This window comes from Pezoporus wallicus, unplaced genomic scaffold (genome assembly GCF_028554395.1).
Source record: "Pezoporus wallicus isolate ANWC-B61680 ecotype Strahan unplaced genomic scaffold, APGP_CSIRO_Pwel_v1 contig_8542, whole genome shotgun sequence".
In the NCBI taxonomy this organism is placed as follows: domain Eukaryota; kingdom Metazoa; phylum Chordata; class Aves; order Psittaciformes; family Psittacidae; genus Pezoporus; species Pezoporus wallicus.
In genome coordinates, this window is record NW_026640148.1 from 3577344 (window position 1) to 3596176 (window position 18833).

At 37.2% G+C, this 18833-nt stretch overlaps 1 protein-coding gene across 1 annotated transcript; it reads left to right on the top strand.

Annotated features, from left to right (window-relative positions):
• The first annotated feature begins 5405 nt into the window (after positions 1 to 5405).
• On the top strand, positions 5406 to 8525 carry HESX1 (HESX homeobox 1). Its single transcript, XM_057417728.1, has 4 exons — positions 5406 to 6657; positions 6756 to 6961; positions 7239 to 7340; positions 8254 to 8525. The coding sequence occupies exons 1-4, from the start codon at positions 6465 to 6467 to the stop codon at positions 8350 to 8352; spliced, it is 600 nt and encodes a 199-aa protein (XP_057273711.1). The 5' UTR covers positions 5406 to 6464; the 3' UTR covers positions 8353 to 8525.
• Positions 8526 to 18833: the final 10308 nt, after the last annotated feature.

Here is an 18833-nt window from a genome sequence, read left to right on the forward strand (position 1 = left end):
TGAGGGCGGACTCACAGCGGGGCTAACTGTGGTGATCCTGCCCTGACAGGAGCGCCCTTTGCACCCTTGGCTGTCACCTGCAGCATCCCTTGGGCGAAGCCTTTTGTTGTCTCTGTCGTGTCTTTCATTACCATCCACGAGGGATTTTATTAAGGCAATATTTCTATCCCTGTAGTTTTTGTTACCAGATAATAACCGCAGAACGACCAGGTGACCCAAGCTCCGGTCTTAAAACCAGAAACTTTGCCGACCGCAATTTTCCCCTTTCAGAACCAAGAGTATAATCAGTTCTAATAGACTCCTTATTGTGTTAGACTAGTGAAGTTTGCCGCTATAGGTCTGTGACCAATTTTAAATGCTTAAAACTACAGTGAGGGCTCATTGGAATTGGACCAGATCACTGTAAGCTATTTAAAAAGAGCATATTCCTCAGTTGTCCTCTGTAATTATGTTTTGACGGAAGTTACTGTACTTTACATTATTCCTGCATATGAAGCAATTCATATTTTAAGAGTACATCCCTTAGCAGGCACTGAGTATGTACAAATTGCTCATCAAGAATATCTGTCTAAATTTCTATTCATTTAAAACCAGTTTAAAATATACTGTGTGTCAAACAAGAGGCTGCATAAAGTTCTCGCTCTTAAGACTAACAAATTGTACATCGTGTTTGAAATTGAAAGCTAGTTCAACGCTGAAACTACTTGATGATACTTAATTTCTGCATTTTAATAGATGATTTGTAACTTTTTAGATACTTTTTTTTTTACAGTAAAAAAAAGAAGAGGCTGTTTCTTTGCTGGTTTTGCTGTTTGGGGGCTAGGTGAACTTAGTATAAAGCCAGATTAGAAAGTATACAAAGTCATCTGGCAAAGCAAATAATTAACTCTTGTGCAGTATTGCTATAGAGACCTTTCTTTATGTTGTACTGGATCATGTTTTACATTTAAAAGCAGGAAAAGGCTGGTATTAAATTACAAAACAATTAAAGGACAGGAGGGGTGCGTGTTTGGTTCAGGTTTGGGTTTTTTTGTAGGCAGTGGTGACGAAAGAGGCAGTGGTGACGAAAGGTGCAGCTTGGTTCAGTCAGTTTATTTAGCAGCTCAGCTGGTGACTCCTGATTGAAACAAGTCACACCACTTCTCTCTTTCCCTGTCTCATTAGGATAATAATACAGAGTTATTGTACCAGGTATTTTAAAGACTAAGTCTTGTATCTGAAATTATTACGTGAGAGAACACTAGCATGGGTCCATGACCTAGGTATATATATACATAGCTTTCTGGTTTTGAGACAGTTAACTTGTAAGTTTTACTGGGGTGTTCTGTAAGAAATGCTCTCTTTTGTTCTACAAGATGCATTTCCCTAGCAGAATTCAGGAAGGTAGTAACTTTAAAAGGAATTGGGTTTTGTTAGTTTTGTATATTTACAGGTGTAAGTGATAGGGGAAAAAAACCCAAACATTTCTTTGGCTGCTATGAATAGAGAACAGCTCTCTGAGAATTAATGGTTTTGTAGAAGAAAACACAAAGCCAAATATTTTTAAGATGTAGAAATATGCTTTGGTATCTTAGCTGGCACATAACATAAACATGAGTCTTGGTTTTATTGATCTTCGCAATTCAGTTTGGCTTAGTAGCATGACAAGGATCTTTGTAATAATTCAGTAGTATACCAGGGCTTTTCTGAATTAGTAGTCAGCTTTGTCAATAGAACCCTTGTGTTGAAGCTTTCTTTAAGATATTATTAGCCTGGTTCTCACCTTTTGTGTACTTTTTTAACAAATGTTTAAAGGCATCCGAAAGCTTCGAGGTACAAATTTGACAGCAGCAGATGAGACTTGATAGTAATGAACTGAAGAATCCCACTGAACCCTCTGATAAGTGTAGTTTTAGTGTCACGCTTTTTTCAGCATTGCAGGATTTTTGTTGCTGTGTGATGTATTTATTTGTTTGGGGGTCTGGATTTGTGGGATTGGGTGGTTTTCTTTGGGGGGTGGTTTTGTTTTTTCATCTTTCTTTCTAGAGAATACTAAGAGGCCTTGAAAATGTGGGGGACTAACACTTGGCACTATGTAAACAGGGAAAAGAGCAGCCAAGGACTCTTTAGTAAATTCCAGATGTGTCCCCTAATGGAAAGAAGATTTTGCTTCTGCTGGAGGGTGAAGCTGTCGTCTGGATAAGGTAGGCTTTATTTGCATGTTACCTGCTGTTTAACATACTATTTCTAAGACTGTTGCTAGTGCCACCCTCGGATTTACCTTGAGTTTCTCTGTACCCACTTTATCTGTCTGGGTAAAAATAGCATTTACTTCAGCCAAGAAATAGCTAACTGTTTTTAGTCATGTTTTGTGAAAATTGGGGATTAATCATTTTGAGTTATTCTTGCCTAAAAAACCTTTCGATTATTGAAGTTGGCTTTAAATATAATCTCTGTTATTCATGTTCAAATCATATTTGAAAGGGAGGATATCTGAGGTGGTTAAATACTAGTGCAGCAGGGTAAAGAAGCTGTTGGAAAAGTGAGATGAAAGGCAGCTTTCTTGAGCATGATAAGTAATCCAGAAAGATTGTATATACCCTTTATACCTTTTTAAAAAGCTGAAAATACTGCACAAGCCACTGTGAAAAGGTGATGTGGCAGTGGAGTAGCAATGGGTGAGAACAGCAAAAGGTAGAAGCAGTAAGCATTGGGGTTTCAGACCCCAAGAACTCTTGGTGTGGTCTCTTCCTACTCTGGTATAAACAGAGTCTTTAGAGGCTTCACATCTCTAAAGAACAAGAGCTTTTCACCTACTTAAACAGATGAACTCTACTGTCCCTGGGCAAAAAAACAGTGGTGCAACATTTGAAAGAGAGATTAGTTTGCTGTGTCATCAGGTATGTGATGCTGTAAGAGGATTGGATTTGCATATCCAAAGAGCACTGATTTCTCCTATTATCGATTACTTAGGATTTCAACTTAATGTTTGTTGTGTTGCTCTAATTGCCCCTACAATGGTATTTAACTCGCTAGGTAATTTCATATGGGTTGCAAAGGAAGCATTGGTCATACCTAATGGTCCAAAACAATGATATATAGTTTCTGAATGAAGGCTCAAGGCCTATTTACGCTTTCTATGGAAATTCTTGGAAATTTCACTGCCAGCTGTTCTTAGATCTAAAACTTTATGCTTTCTGCACTGTGGAAAATGTACTTTCATCCTGATTTCTTACAGAAAGCTTTGGTGACTGTTTATTTTGATAGCAAATAGATTTCTTCTACAACTAAGCATGCTTCAAGGAAAGCTGGCAACTTGTGAATGCTAGACCTTCAGCCAGACTTGCTAGTGAATTTATCTCTACATAAATGTTGTTTTAGAATCATAGAATGGCTTGTGTTGGAAGGGCTCCTTAAAGATCATCTAATTCCAACCCCACTTCGGGACATTTTTCACTGGATGAGGTTACTCAAAGCCCCATCCAGCCTGAGCTTGAAGACTGAGGGACACAAGTGAATTTTGGTGTAATGCAGACTTATCTTTAGAATAACTTTTCCTGTGAGTTTTTTATGAACAGTTATGTAGAGCTGTGTTAGCATTGTAAAGCTCTTAGATAAAGGGCGTTACCAATTTCATTGAATTGCTCAGAAATGAGAGAGCATAATGTGAGAGTCTATCTTATGACCTTCTGAGTTCCTACTTCCTGTTCTATATGCAGTTACAGCCACAAACTCTGTTTAAAATGAGGAGTGTTGGTATGTTTCAGTGACTGCATTGCAGTCTCCAGGTCTGACTAAATTCACCATTAAGCAAATTAATGTAATATTATTTTAATGATAACACATTTCTCAGCACTGCTGAAGGAGCTTAAGATCTGGCAAGCCCTAACACCAGATGGCAGTCAGTGTCTGACCTTGCCCAGCAAATGAGTTAACTGGGTTTGGTCTAGTTTATGAAAATTCTGAGTGCTACCAGGATCTGTTTTCCCTGAAAAGTTATAAAAAAAACCTCTGAATTCTTTCAGAGTTTCAAACTGGGAGCCAAAAGCGGACTACCCTGAAGAATTCTTTTTCCATAAAATAGTAATAATAATATTAAAATATATAATACTTGCTTAACTTAATGGTTAGTTTTGCCTCTCATAAATGTCTCTCTTACTACATATGCCTGCCTTTATTGATAGTTCTTGACAGGTTCCTGAAGAGAATACCTATGAAGGTATTTGCCACTGCAGGGCTTGAAGTGTGTGGTAATCTGAGTCTTAGCTCAGGTTAAATTCATTCATATTCATCCAGGAGAAATAAATATTTTCTGAAATGTGTTTTGTATCAGTGCTTGTGCTGGGGTTTTAAGTTCTTTTAGAAAAATTAGTGGGCTGTATTTGGAAACTAGCTATTTATATTATAATCATTAATCACCCTGGTGTCCATGTTAGAGACTTGTAGAGGCAGAAAACTGGTCTACCAATCATGGCTTTGCATTGTCTTAGTACTCTCTGGACCTGGTGTGGAGTCAGAATATTCAAAATACCTGCCTGCAGTCAAGAAAAGAGGTCCTGTAGCTCTGTCAAGGTCATGGGTTGCTGTGTTGGGAACAGCTGTACTGAAATAGAAAGGGCTGTAAGGCCCTTGCTTAACACTGCTCCCCACTTACCTCCAGCTCCCAAAATGTTCCAGCAAGCAGTGGTTTCATACATAGGTCGTTGTGGCCTTTCTATATGTATGCACTTCCTGGTTGCTGAGGCTGGTAAATGCTGATTGGAGCTCAGCTTATGGGTGGTCACTGCTGTTACATTGATGCCACTTTTATATCCATTGGTATGTGCTAAGAAGGTGTCCCTGGTAAGATCACTTATGAATTGTCACCGTTTTTGATAGTTTTGTTTGACAACCATCTCATTGCACAGTGCAAAATCAGTCCAGTAAGTCAACACTCATCAGCTTGAATATCTTTCTGATATAAAGCCACATATGGATTGCCTTTTTTTCTCTGTGGAATCTCCCACAGCACACTGTCAATTCTAGACCATGCCATTTCCTTAGCAATTGTCCTGCTTCTGTCTTTTCCTCAAGATTAGTCTTGGGTTGTTTACAGTGTACAGAAAATCAAAGCAGAGGTACAGCTTATTTCTTCAGCCGTGTGAATGTAACTGATTACACAGAATAAACTAGTCTGAGAAAACGGTAAAACAGGAAACAGAGGGCCGTATTTTTGCTCTGAAAGCACACACTTCTACATGCTCCTGTGCTCCTACATCATGTGCTCCAAATTAAGTTTTATGTGAGAGATAACTTTTGCATCTTGGAATTAAAAATACGCTTCTCATTTTTGCATGTTACAAAATAAAGCTTTGTCCAAAATAAGAAAAAGGAGGAATCTCTGCAGAGATGTTTTGCTTGACCAAAAGCTGGTTTTAAACATGTGACATATAAACTACTGTGCCTGATGCGAGAGTCTGGGTATGTTTTAGTTGGTACTTTATCTATAATGGATGAAATCAGAATTCTGTTTTCCAATTTTGAACTTCATTACAAAACCTTTACCTCCTTTCTCCCCCTTACTCATGGTTTTTAGTCATTTTAAGTGTTCACACAGTAGGTTTTAAATACATTTTTGTTGGTTATAAAATTACAAGAAGGGAGGAATATCTAGCAGTAAAAAGAGGTTTTAAAATCAGTAGATTTGAGTGTACTGCTTCTATTGCTTTAAGTTTTGTTTTTATATTGTAAAGAATGACCAGGAAATTTCACATATGGTATGTTTCAAAAAAGCTGCAAGAAAGTTATTTTAATAGGAAAAATGAATGCATGAATTATTTAAAATAGTTGGTGCAACTGTTCCTGTTAACTAATCCAGGCACTTGGAAGGCAATTACACTGAGCTTTGACAACATTCCCAACCCACTGCAGGTGCCTTATGCCAAAAGCTATTGTTGTTTTATTGACCACGTTCACCATTACATATGCATATGAAAAAACAGAGGCATTTTCATCAGGATTACCCTAATAGCATTAAGAGATTATTTTTTAAATTTCCTTGGAAGGAAATTCACTTAAATGAGATTACTTATTACTTGACTGGTTTCCTATCACGCTGCTGTGTTTAGGTAAGTGGAGTCCATTAAAGTTTTTCTAAAAACTGATTTTATACATTAATGATTTCAAATAAAAGAGAAGTACTATATTTGTGCACAGCTTCTTTTGGGAAAGTTAAGTCGATGCTCTGGTTAGGAGAGATAACACTTTCTGTCCCTGTTGGTGGCCCCCCAGTGTCACCATTAGTTGCTAATTACTTGCAAACAAATAAACAATTAACTGCTCGTGCCTTTCGGTGGCAGAGTTTGCATTGACATGCTAAAACTTTCTAATAAAAGATTTGAATTAATGACGTTGCAAATCCAACCCCCTTCTCAGCATAGCTATAAGGAGGACTGGTGGAGAAATGCAAGTACAGTATACCTGTTGTGCTGGCTGAAGGTGAAGGCATGGCAAGCACCTCGCTGAGTGCTGCTAACACAGCTGCCTCCCAGAACCTTCGGAAGGGGTCTGGTTTTGTAGAAAATAAACCCACACAGTGCTCATTTTCCATTGAGAGCATTCTGGGACTGGAGCAGAAAAAAGATGGTATTCCATCTGTGAAACCTCACAGACCATGGATGGATGCATGCACCAACTTGGGTAAGTCAGCAGGCTCTCAAGCTTTTACTCCCTTAAAATTGGGTATCTTTTCATGTTTCTACTAAATCCCAGTAAACTGAAACTCTTGTTTGCTCTAGTTTTAGGTGATGACAGTAATCCCCGTCTGCAAATCCCCGTTGTTTGCTATGAAAATCCATTATTTCATGCTAACAGTAATCCAATGCAAGAGGAGAAAGTTCTGAAATGTGAAAAATATCTTTCAGTCACCGACAGGCTGTCCTTCAAACGGGAATTGAGCTGGTACAGGGGTAGAAGACCAAGAACTGCATTCACTAGAAACCAGGTAGGGATTTTCTCAGCATTTAAGAAAAGAATGACAATGTAGTTCAGTAAAACATTGGTAGAAGCCTATAATAGCTGCCTAATTCAGTGTGATGTGCAGAGAGAAATGCAATCAGTGTATATTAACAGTAATGTTTTTTCAGGAGACCTGTGTCTATGCATGGAACCAGAATTGTGCAAACATTGCTGGAAAGTCTCCTGTTAAACAAACTAAACTGTTTTATTACTGCTATGTAGGTAGTGATAACTATTCAACGTGTGTGTTTTAATCTTCTTAGATTGAAGTCTTGGAAAATGTTTTCAAAATGAACTCCTACCCTGGCATTGACATTAGAGAAGAGCTGGCTCGCAAGTTAGATTTAGATGAAGACAGGATCCAGGTAATTAAAAATTTATTTGAACTTTTCTCTGATTTCATCTACTCTTATTATAGAAATAAATAGTTTGAGAGCAGTAGCAATCATTTTAATAATCTTGATTTAAAACAATGTGTGTCTACACGTGTATGCTTTCAGTGATTTGTGAAACAGAAGCCATTGAATTACTTCAGAAATCTTAAACCTTCTTCCTCAGTGTTGATGAAGTTTTAATCACTAGTATTTCCATGATATCTGCTCTGTTAATCTCTAGTTACCATGTGCAGAACTTGACTGGATGCTTCTACATTTTCAAATCTTGTTCATATTACACTTGTCACCATATTTGAAAAACAAAGTTGAAACAAATATTGAAATAATTTGTATGAATGTCTAAGTATTTTGTGAGACTGTCAGAGCATTCATGAGTGAAACCAGTGCTTGAGCCTATGTCTTATCTGGCCAAAACCAAAGTCTGCTTGGGGATTTTAATTCCTGATTTCCAGGTTGTCCAATATGATAAGAAGCTTACCATAAACATGAGAATTTGGGCCTCACCTTCATGTTTATTAAGCTTTTGATGCCAGTATTATATTGGGGTTGATGAGGTTAATTAAAGAGCTGAAGAAGTAACACCTTAAGACTTGTGTGTGAATTTCAGCATCTGATTCAGTGTCACTTAATATTAGTTTTTAATACTAATTACAGTGAAGCTGGTCCTCGCTTTCCAGTTAAGATGGGAGGGATTTTCTTTGTGTTAAAATGACTGCAGGTAGCCACATCCCTTCACCTGCAGCTTTAAAAATTGTACTGAACTTCCAAACTACTGTCATTACACAAAATACTGTGAAGTTATGTGAATATCTTTTAAGTTTCAAAGGTTATTTTGCTGAAGTGCTGTATTGCTGAACAGCTATGCCTTTTCTTTCAACCTTAGATCTGGTTCCAGAACCGTCGTGCAAAGCTGAAAAGATCACACCGGGAATCTCAGTTTCTAATAGCAAAAACCACTTTTACCTCCAGCCTGCTGGAGTAGGAGGAAGGATGGTTTGTTGTACTACAATACAACATGAAGAATTGTTGGAGTTTTCATAGCTTGTATTAAGTAATTATGATAGATTAATTATGAATTATTATCTCAAGATTTCAAAGTTTATAATAATTTTCATTCAAATAAACTGTAAATACTTGAAATATTATTCTAATCTACTTTTTGTAGAAAAAATTAACTTTTCCCATATATTTTAGTAAATATTTTCAGAAAGGTGTAGCTATTTCTGCAGTTAAAAAAAATCCAAACCCTAGGCTGCACAAGATTTTCAGCTGATGCAAGTTACTACAGCTTAACTGGAGATGACTGAACAAAACTTCATGGGTTTTAAAACTGTGTTTAAAGTCTGAAATACAAAATATGCAAAACAGATGTTATCTGAAACCTTGTGCATTGGAGTTCAAATAGCTAATTTATAGAGAGCATGCGAGTTTTCATAACGAACATGGTTTTTAGAAAAAGGATCTCAAATGGAAGGGTGAGTATTCAGCTGCCTGTTCAGCTTGAACAATTCTTTGGTTAAAAGAAGCTGAAAATGATAACGTTTTAAATATCATATTTTAATTAATTTAAGCTATGTGCCTATTCAAAACTTCAACTTGGTTATCTCTGCTCTTGAAAGTATAAGTTGTGGATGTTGCCCTAGTATCTATAAGTGACAGAGTGAGCATTTCACAGGATCGTATCAGTTGGGACCACATGAGATATCCAGATCATTGTTAATTTTGGGGGATTGAATTAATTTTTATGAAACAGTATTTGAAAGTTAGTTATCCTCATATTTACTATTCAGCCTGAAGGTAATATGCTTAAAGAGGTCCTTATAAAAAAAAAACCAACTCTTTATGTCCATGACGTAGGAAAACATTGTAAGTATTTATACAGTGCAAGAACATTACACTGTTCCTTATTCAGCAGAGCTTTAAGCACTTGCTTCAAGTGCTGGTGTCCTTCAATGAGACTCCAGCCTGTGTTTCGTACTAGAGATATATTTTACATGGGCCCAGCTGTCTATAGAAAAAATAGCTTTGTGTTAGGCTGATGGTTCAGCAGAAACACTGACTTTAAATAATATTGCAATCTGTAAACCTGAAAGAACCCATAAATCCCACAATTTTAGATACAAAGCTTGGTTAATTGCATTTTCCCACTCAGGTGACTTGAAAAATAAGTTTTATTTTGAGCCAAAACTGTATTTACAGTGGCCAAAGGGAACTGAATAATTTAATCTGATTAAATAAAAAAAGAACATGGGGAAAAATTCTGAAAACTGGGGAGAAGAAATTACATGTGTGCTTATCTGATTGTTTTATCTGATTCAGAGTAGAGATCTCAGACTAACCATCCCACACTGAAGGCTTGCCTAGCCACTGAGCTGTCGTGTTGGTTTTCAGATTTCTTGTGGAAACAGTTTTATACAAAGTACTTCAAAATTCCGTGGAGGGAGAATTTGAGCCAAAATCCTCAATCTATATACCTTAGCCACTGGGCGCATTTGCAGTCAGACACTCAGCTTCTATGAGGTCCATTAGGACACTGAGGACATAGAAATCAACCTATCATTGCTAATAATAGTTAAATGGAAAGGGGGAGTGCGTGGGGAAATAATCCATCAGTTCTTTCAGCATTTTAGTAGTGCACATACATTTAGTGTTCTTCACTTGCACTTTCTTGTTTAACAATAATAAAATGACAACAGACTGGTTTGCTTTGGGTTTGGTTTTTTTTTGGTTGGTTGGTTTTCTGTTTTGTTTTTCCTGGCATGTTACTTTTGCTGCAGTGTAGTCTCTAGAAGAGGTAGGTGTTAAAATTGTAAAGATCCGTCTCTACTGCTTCCAGATAGTTTTTGATTCCTATCTCTCTTCTTACATGCTCTGCTGTTTCTTCAGTTTGTACTCTTTCTTAGCGCACATCTATACATTTCAGTTGTTATAATGGATGACTCAGTGTAGCTTTGCTGACTTTCTGCAAGGTATTGCAAAATGCAGGTAGTTTAGGATTTTACATGGTAACATTGTACCTGTTATGAATAAACCCAGTGTTGCTCTTCCTTTCTCGATGCTTGTACCCATGATATCTGCTGTCCTATAGATTTGAAGGTAGGTTTGAGAAAAGGGGTGATAGAAAACAGTTTTATGTAGTCTTATGTTAGAAAAAACTAAAGGGAAGGATAATCTGATTTAAGTCCTTAGCTGGTATTTTGGAGATTTATTTAAATAAAAAACATTTCTTTATTTTCTGAAAAGTATTACTGAAAAGCTGCATTACCTTAGAACCAGACTACAGGTATTTGCCATTTTGTCTTTAACTTCATGGGCTTATTGCCTTCATTAAAATTTTTAATGGTTTGACTTTGCTCATGGAAATCCTATTTTTGTGAGAAAAAACCAAATTCTTATCAAATATTTAAATGTTAATTATTCATCCTTTGGATTCAGGAAATAGCATTACTGAGCTTCTGTTGTATTCTGCATTTAGAAATACTTAAGAGAATGTTCACAAATAAAGCAATTTAAATGGAGCCAAATCCATTAGGAATAGTTTTTAGAGAAACTAGAATCTCAATTCAGATACCTACCTGATCTGGTAAAGACAATATTGGGAATGAATGAGTTCTGTTATGTTTTTTTTCTTACCTCAAAACATATATTGCCCATAGCTTAACCTTATTGTAGGTAATTTGAAACTATTGTCTACTTTACTGCTGGAAATAAGGTTTCCAGCAGCAACAGATTAGACTAATCTGTACGGATTGATGCTTAAGAACTTTATTCTATTATCTGGCAAATACCTAAATACACCTAATGTCTCTTATAATGGAACTCGTCTCAAGTGACAGAAGCCTGACAGAGCAATTTAAGAGGAGTAAGTAGAATAGTAGCAGAATAATAATAGAGTCAGCCCTGGTATCCAGCTCTCAATTAGCAACTGTTACGAGAAGAATGATTGGTGTAAGATACTAAGAGTGTTGCACATAGTGCTAAGAGGCAAGAAGTTTAGTACCGTAATTGCATTATTTGCTTCATCTTGGCTTAGCTTGTTCTTCCTGAAGTAAATACATCAACAAGTTAACCTCTAAGCTTACATTTATACCTGCTTGGACCAGCGCATGTTTAAATTGTGGCCATTACTTTTTCTAGTACAGCTGTTTTGTTTCTTAATTTCCGTTTTAAAATATGTTAGGCTGGAGTTCACAGGGTTTTCTGTTCTTGTACTTCCTGATAATATGCAGCTTTATGGGATACCTTGGTAGCACATGTAATACTCAATGTTACCTGTTTGAGCACAGCAAGTCCACGAAACAGTAGTGGATGGGGCTATATCAGGAAAAGGCCACAACGCATGTTGAACTCTGGTCCCACTCCAGTTTTGCATGCTGTGCTTTGCAGTGTTTCTGTCTGCATCTACCCTTCAGAACTGTGATCAGAAAGTCTCAGCCATCTTGGTTTCTGTTTGGACTTGAGCTTTGTAAAGCCACAACCTCCTTTACTTCCAGCCATGTTGCCTTGTGTTGGCTGCAGTGATCATTTGACCTTGTGGTAAGCTGATAAATTTACTAGGGTGGTGAAAAACTGCTCTAGCAAAAAAAAACTGGCTAGTTCGAAGACTGTTGGCAAGCTGGTATGTCAGCTCCATCAATAGCTACAATTTGGGCTAGAGTCAGTTTGATAATGGGCTTCTGTCATTGACTGTAATGGCATTTACACATTTTAGTAGTGCCCTCCTGAAACAGGTCCAGTGCCTGTGATGCTAATTGGGATGCTGCAACTCAGTAAGTTTAAATTGTTGCTCTTCTCTTAATTAGTGTATCTATCTTAAACACAACTTTCTAATCACAAACTCCATTGATGACTAGTGCTGTCTAAAAAAGGTGAACTATGCTCATGGTAAAAAAGCAGATTCAGATTAATTTATAACAAAGAGCCGGTGCTTCCAAAGTTCCACTGTAGTATTATTGCTTGCAGCCCACACAGAAGTGTAGTTTAAGAGTTTAAGTTTCAATGTGTTCACATTGAAAGCCCAGGTTTAGAACACCATGCTTTAAATTGTCATTTAAAACCTTGAATTTGCAATTACTTAGTTTATCCAGTCTGTGCTCAAAAATAGCAAGCTCTAGCACGCCAGCAAACTGTATGTTATAATTTTCATGGTATGTGTGGGTGCATCTACATTTTTCTAGTTGCTCGAAGTTTTTTGTTTGAAATACTTCTAAAGCAACAAACCCCAGGACTTTATATAGTTGTATGGAAGAAGATCAATGCTGTGCTCATAACATTATTATAAGGACATGTGGCTTTAAAAATCATCCAACATTTATGTGACTGTATTTAACAAGACTTGCACAGTAGTAGTGTAAAATCATTTGCAAACACTTCCTGTTTACCTAGTTTGAAGTTAAGCTAATTTTGAAAGGTTGAGATTAACTCCCAGGGTTAACTGGCCATCATGAAATCAAAGCTTTTAGAAACTGATTGTAAAATAACTTTTGTTTGTTTGATTTCTTGGGATTCCGTTAGTTTCCCTGTCAGTTGTTAGCTTGGAGCTCTTTGTCCGTTCATTGCAAAGGAATTAGTATTACATAACTGGATGGGAAATACAAAGTATTTTATTTTTAAAAATATTTTTGAACAGTGGTGATTGAGCTTAATTACTATTCCATGCCCTTTATTCCTGACTCAAAATCATATTCTGTTACTTTTATTAGAGCTCTTTACAACATCTCAGATACCTATTTGATAATGGGACAGTAAGACAAAGTAGTAATGGTCATTATCAGTGAGTTGGGGCTGTTTAGCATCTTCGGAAGGGGGCAGGATCCCATCTGATTGCATTACAAAGGAAGTTCTCATGGCAATAATGGGCAAACAGGATTGTTGGTGAGGGAGAGGAATCTAGGGCTGTAAAAGAGGCAACTGTTCTAGATTCCTTTGCTGAGGAATTGTCCCTTGACTTGCATGGTATGAGGGGGAAATGGTTAAACAGAAAATGTGGAAAATGTGGTCTTTATATTTTTGGCGCCCAAAATGATATAGGTGTGGGCCATCAGTGTTTTCTTAGACCAAATCAGGAGAATCTGAGAAAGTATGAAGTGATACGTTAACATTAGCATTGCAGTTTGGCTTTCTTAGACGTACTAGCGAAATAGAAAACTAATCACATATTTGTTAGGTTTAGAAGAAGCCATCCATGGAATTCCCTCTAATACCTGTTTTTGCAGGATGTTGTTTATCAGCAGTGAGGTAAGAAAATGATCAAAAATGCTTAGGGATGCACAGGCTTTGGTGTAGTTGGGGTCTTGTAAGGATCTGTACTACACCTGGATTGGGAGGGAAGCACACATTCCTTGGTTTTGGATTTACAGTCTAATGTTTGTGTTTTCCTATTGAGTTTCCCTGTTCCCTAAACCAGGAAATTGTCTGCCACTGTGATGGCTGGAGAGCCCAATTAGTATTGTCTCACTCCTTTCTTTAACCTTGTGCAATTCAGAGCAAAAGGAAAAAAGTGGTGGTATATGATAGTTCCCTTCATTAAAAGTTATCTATATTATTAGTCTTATTATTAATCATTATAAAATCTTGGGGATTTTCCATTTTTAAATTGCATATATAGGATGCGATTCAAACTTAATATTTCACTGTGATCTTAAAAAAGAAAATAATCTGTAACCCTGGCATGAACTTATTGTATCTTGTTTTTCTCTAGTCCATTCTTGCTCTCTTAATACTGTTTTATTTATTAAATGAAAATTAATATATGTCTTTTAACAATAGATTTCGCCCTTTTTATCTTTAGAATTGTATTGCATCCTTGATACTATACTCCAAAGTATCTTGGGATTCAGTTTCTATGAATGACCATATTAAGGAAATTAAGAAGACATCAGATCAGATAACCTGTATTTAAGATTGTTGGCTATATATTAGCTGCATCTTAGTCACTTTGCTTTTTCATATTAAATCAGACATCAAACTAATAAATCTTGCAACAGTGGTAACAGCCTGTATTTGAAATGCCTTTAAAAACGCTGGGCTGCTCTTGCCCTCTTGTGGCTAGAATTTATAATTACAATTTCTATATGTTTTAAGTTTTAGGAAAACCTGGAGTTGTGAGTTAGGCTGTGGGTGGACAAAATGTAACTGCCTATTTGAATTGTTGTACGATCTTCGTGACTAAATTTACATTGTATATGCATAGAAATGTTTGACACTGGGTTTGATTTTCAAAAGTTCTTAGTGATCAATATTGAATCTAGTGAGAGTGGTGGGTGCTTAATATTTTTGGTAGTCTGAACATTTAATAATTAGCTATATCAGTTTTGGGCAGCCAGCCTTTTAAAATCTTGCCTCGATATTAAGTTGGGCTGCTTTCATGAATCCATGTATGTAAGACTGCCCAACACAGTCAATGTATGGCAGCAGAATCTTTTTACATTCTAGAAAGCATTTGACAAAGTAGGCTAATCCTTAGAACCCCTCTCCTTATTGTATAAAACTTAGAATGACTTCTGGTACAACACCTACTTATATAATTATTCTGTGATAATAAAGACCATGTTGACGAAGCAAAGGTTTGCCATACGGAAACACTTACTACCACCAGGTTCTTCATTCATCATTGTTTTATCACATTAGGAGGATAAGAAATGACTTTGTGCTTTTTAAATACTGTGCATTTCTTAATTATTTATCATGCATTTCAAAGTGTTAGTCAGGGTGAAGTATTAAAAAATGTGATAATATCCACTAAAATTTCTTTCTTGATTCAAATATTTCTAAGTTACCAGGTAGATATTTGGATATGAGGCGTACAGTGAAGTGCAATTCTCTCACTTGGAACAGCATCTTATTCTATGCTATCGGATGTGCCTATCTGACAATATAATTGTAAGTTGTTTCAATCGATTTTGACAGAGAAAGGAAGTCATAGGGAAGCATTCTGATGAGGCATCAGCATTGCCCCAGAATGCAGTTGGCTATGGTTACATGTTTCTGTGAAATACATTACGTGGAAAATCCCCTTTTCTTGCAGATGTTGTTGTTTAAATGAGAAAATGGATCCGCTCTTTCCCTTCTTTCCCCTGTAAACCCATGGTCCCGGGCAACCATTTTGTCATAAATTACAGTTCAGTGGGAGTGGTGTTTTCAGTGATCGTTACCATTAGCATCTAATCGGAAACAAATACTAATTATCTGTTGTACCTTAGATTAGCATGCATTGACTTGCTGTGTGAGTATTAACAAATCACATTTATTGTGCTTGATCAGCCTATTATCTGCATATTTATCTTACTCTTTACAAAAATAAGCCCCAAACTCAGTCTTGAGGTCCAATTGCTTCCTTCCTCAAGGACATTCCTCTCTTTTTTTAGCCCAATCTTGAAGAATTACTGTGGATTCTCTTGTAAATCTGCTATAAAATATTTTCAAAATCTTCTCTGAAATGTTATGTATCCACCATATAAGCAAAGATTACAATTTCCATGCACTTTAGCCTTCATATTTTCCTTTGTATGTGTATTTCCCTTAGTGGGAGTAGAATGAGGTGCTATTGACAAAGTATTTTCCAATCCTCTTCCACAATGGTTTCACAAGAGTAGATTATTTTTTTTCTTAATTCTTCCAACCCTGTTCCTATTGTTCTGTAGCTGTATCTGTTACTGGTGTCTCTATGCATTTGAATTACAAAAATCTTCAAAACATTTTCTTTACCCTTCATTACCCTTAGCTTTTGGCCTCAAATAACAAATGATGTCATCCTGAAGTGCTTGAGCAAATAGCTCTCCCTCAGTTAAATGGGAATGGGTTTAAGGCAGGTTATGCTCAGCGAGGGGTCCCTTAGTGTGCTAGGATTAATTTTGCAGACACTGCCACAGGATGCTGTTGCATTTCAGAATAGACTGTTAAATCAGGTTAGGGTTGTGCCTCCACCCTCTCCCCCTGTTTCCCTGCAGTAAGAAAATGACAAGCTGTCTGGATGGAAAGTATTGTGCCTGTAGTAAGAAAGGGTTGAGACTAGAAGTAAAACTGAGAAACTTCTGTAAAAATGTGACTTTATTAACACTTCTAGCATGTATTCAGACTGCACTGAGGGGATCTTGATTTGCATTTTTCATAGTTGCTAAGATTAAATGCCTATATTGCAGAAAAAACAGTATTTTTCTGCAATACATATAAATAGTATTTTTCTGCAATACATAAAAAATATTCAGTTATTGCTAAAGAATAAAATGCATAACTTTGGGGATACAGTTTTTGGTTTGGCATATTTCTAGTTCAGCAGGATCTTTATTGAAAAATGACTCTTCATGCAATTTTGACTTTTCTTTGTATCACAAATCTGCTTCTCTCTGAAAGTGTAGTTTCATATTACATCTAATCCAGTGTAACAGAAGATTGCTGCTGAAAGATGCAGTCCTGCCCTGCTCCTCCTTCCCTCTGAAAAGACATGTGGCCACAGAGTGAGTCAATGCAGTGTGCTTTTGGAGCAGGGAGGGGAGTGTGTTTGGTGGCACATCAGTAAGTTGAATCATTTCTGAGAACCGTTTGTAACTTTATTATGTTCATGTGAATAAACAGATGCAAAACAAAACTGAAATACGGAGTTGACATCTGACTGCAAACGTTCTCTGCCAGCAGAACAAGCTGGCCTGTATGCAATACAGAGAACTCTGCAGTATGGGGAGTGGTAATATTATATGAAGATTTGCATCCATGGATCACTGATAAATTGTTATTTTGATGGTCATCAGAGGTAATTTTCATATAATGACTGATTTATTTTAGTCAGTTCCTTTTCACCATAACCTACATCTGACACTAACTTGAACCTTTAGGAATATAGGACTGAAACTTCCTTGTCATTAAATGCAATTTCCTGTAGGATACATTAAGTCATCCAGAAAGGTCACAAGACCATTCACTCTTCATTCACTCTGAACACTACATGCCTCAAAACATCCCCAAATACCTGAAGATAAAGTTGAGCTTTCTAAGAAAAAAGCTCAAACGTGACAGTGTGACATAAAAAGTGAGCAGTGAGAAGGACTACTGCCAGTACATTACAAGGGGTTTGTAACCTCTAACTTACGCCACACTAAGGACTCGTGCTCAGTTTCAGGACTTGTTGCAAAGCATCTGGTTATACAAGTGGTGGCTGCCAGCGTCAAAGCACAATTCATGCATCTAATTGCACTTTCAAGTCCATCTGGACACAGCAGCAGCTACTCCAGAAGTGCCAATAAATGTCTGGAGAGAGCAGGAGGCAGCTGGCTGCCAGGACAGCGTGCTGTGCTCCGTGCCACTCACAGGACAGAAGCAGACAGTTGGATGGAATTGCTCTGAAGGCTAGATCTGGGCTCCATGGCCCACACTATTTTAAGCACCCACTGGTAGTGGATGACCTTAGGAAGTAGTGTGTGTGTCTACAGAAAGCAGCAAATTAAAAACAAAGCCCACTACACACAGGGGTCTTTTCTGGTCTTACCAGGGGGCAGGGGCTTTCCTGACTCCAAATCTAATTACTGGTTTAGCCTGGAGCATGTGTGCAAGACATAAAAGCAGGCATCTTTATGACTCTATGCCTAAGCGTCCCCATCTATAAAATGAAACTAGTAATGCAGATTTTCTTTTCAGAACTCGGTGTTTTAATGAATTTTTAGCATTTCTCTCAAGGCCTACTGGTTTCAAAGTTGCCTTGAGCGAAGGAAGTATTCATAACAATTGAGAGATTTGATTCAAATTTCAATTCACTTTTATGGCCTGGGGTCACTGTCTTACCAGCTGAAAATCCTTCACTTAAGCTTAGCCAGACCTGTTGAAACTATGGCACGTCATAATATGGAAGATTCCATGAGAGTAGAAATTTTGGAACCCGTGACACTGGTGGGAATGTTCATGACTTTGCTAAGAGTATCCACATCCGTTTCACACTTTCTGATTTTGCTCTTAATGTTTGATATTGGAAGATCTTTCTTCCTTTTTATGCTAGATGTTCATTCCACAGGTAAACCACCCCCATGCCAGTGGGACACTTTAGTATAAGTGGTTATTTTCAAGAGATCTGCTTTTCTGCTTTCCAGTATCTGCCAGATGAAGTTCCAGAAGACCCTCACATTGTGGGGTTTCTATTCTGGGATCTTATTTGTGCTTTTATGGAAAGTGAGATGATACTTTGTGATTGCAGACCGGTAAGAGGTTTCTGAGATGCTGCTGATCTTTGAGCACTCTGTCTGCTTGGTTTGCTGTAGCTCATCCTCGCTTCCTAACAGTGGGTGGTGGTTATCTCTAACAGAATGTGATACTGCAATAGTTGTGATTGTCTGACTAAGCTGAAGACTTCTACAAGCACGATGTGTGCTTTCTGGCCCAAAAGTGCATAGTTTTCCTCACTCCTTTGCGGTAAAGGTTGGTCTCTCTTGGAAGAGGTTTCTGTGCTAGAAATACAAAGTATGGATGGAGCATACAACT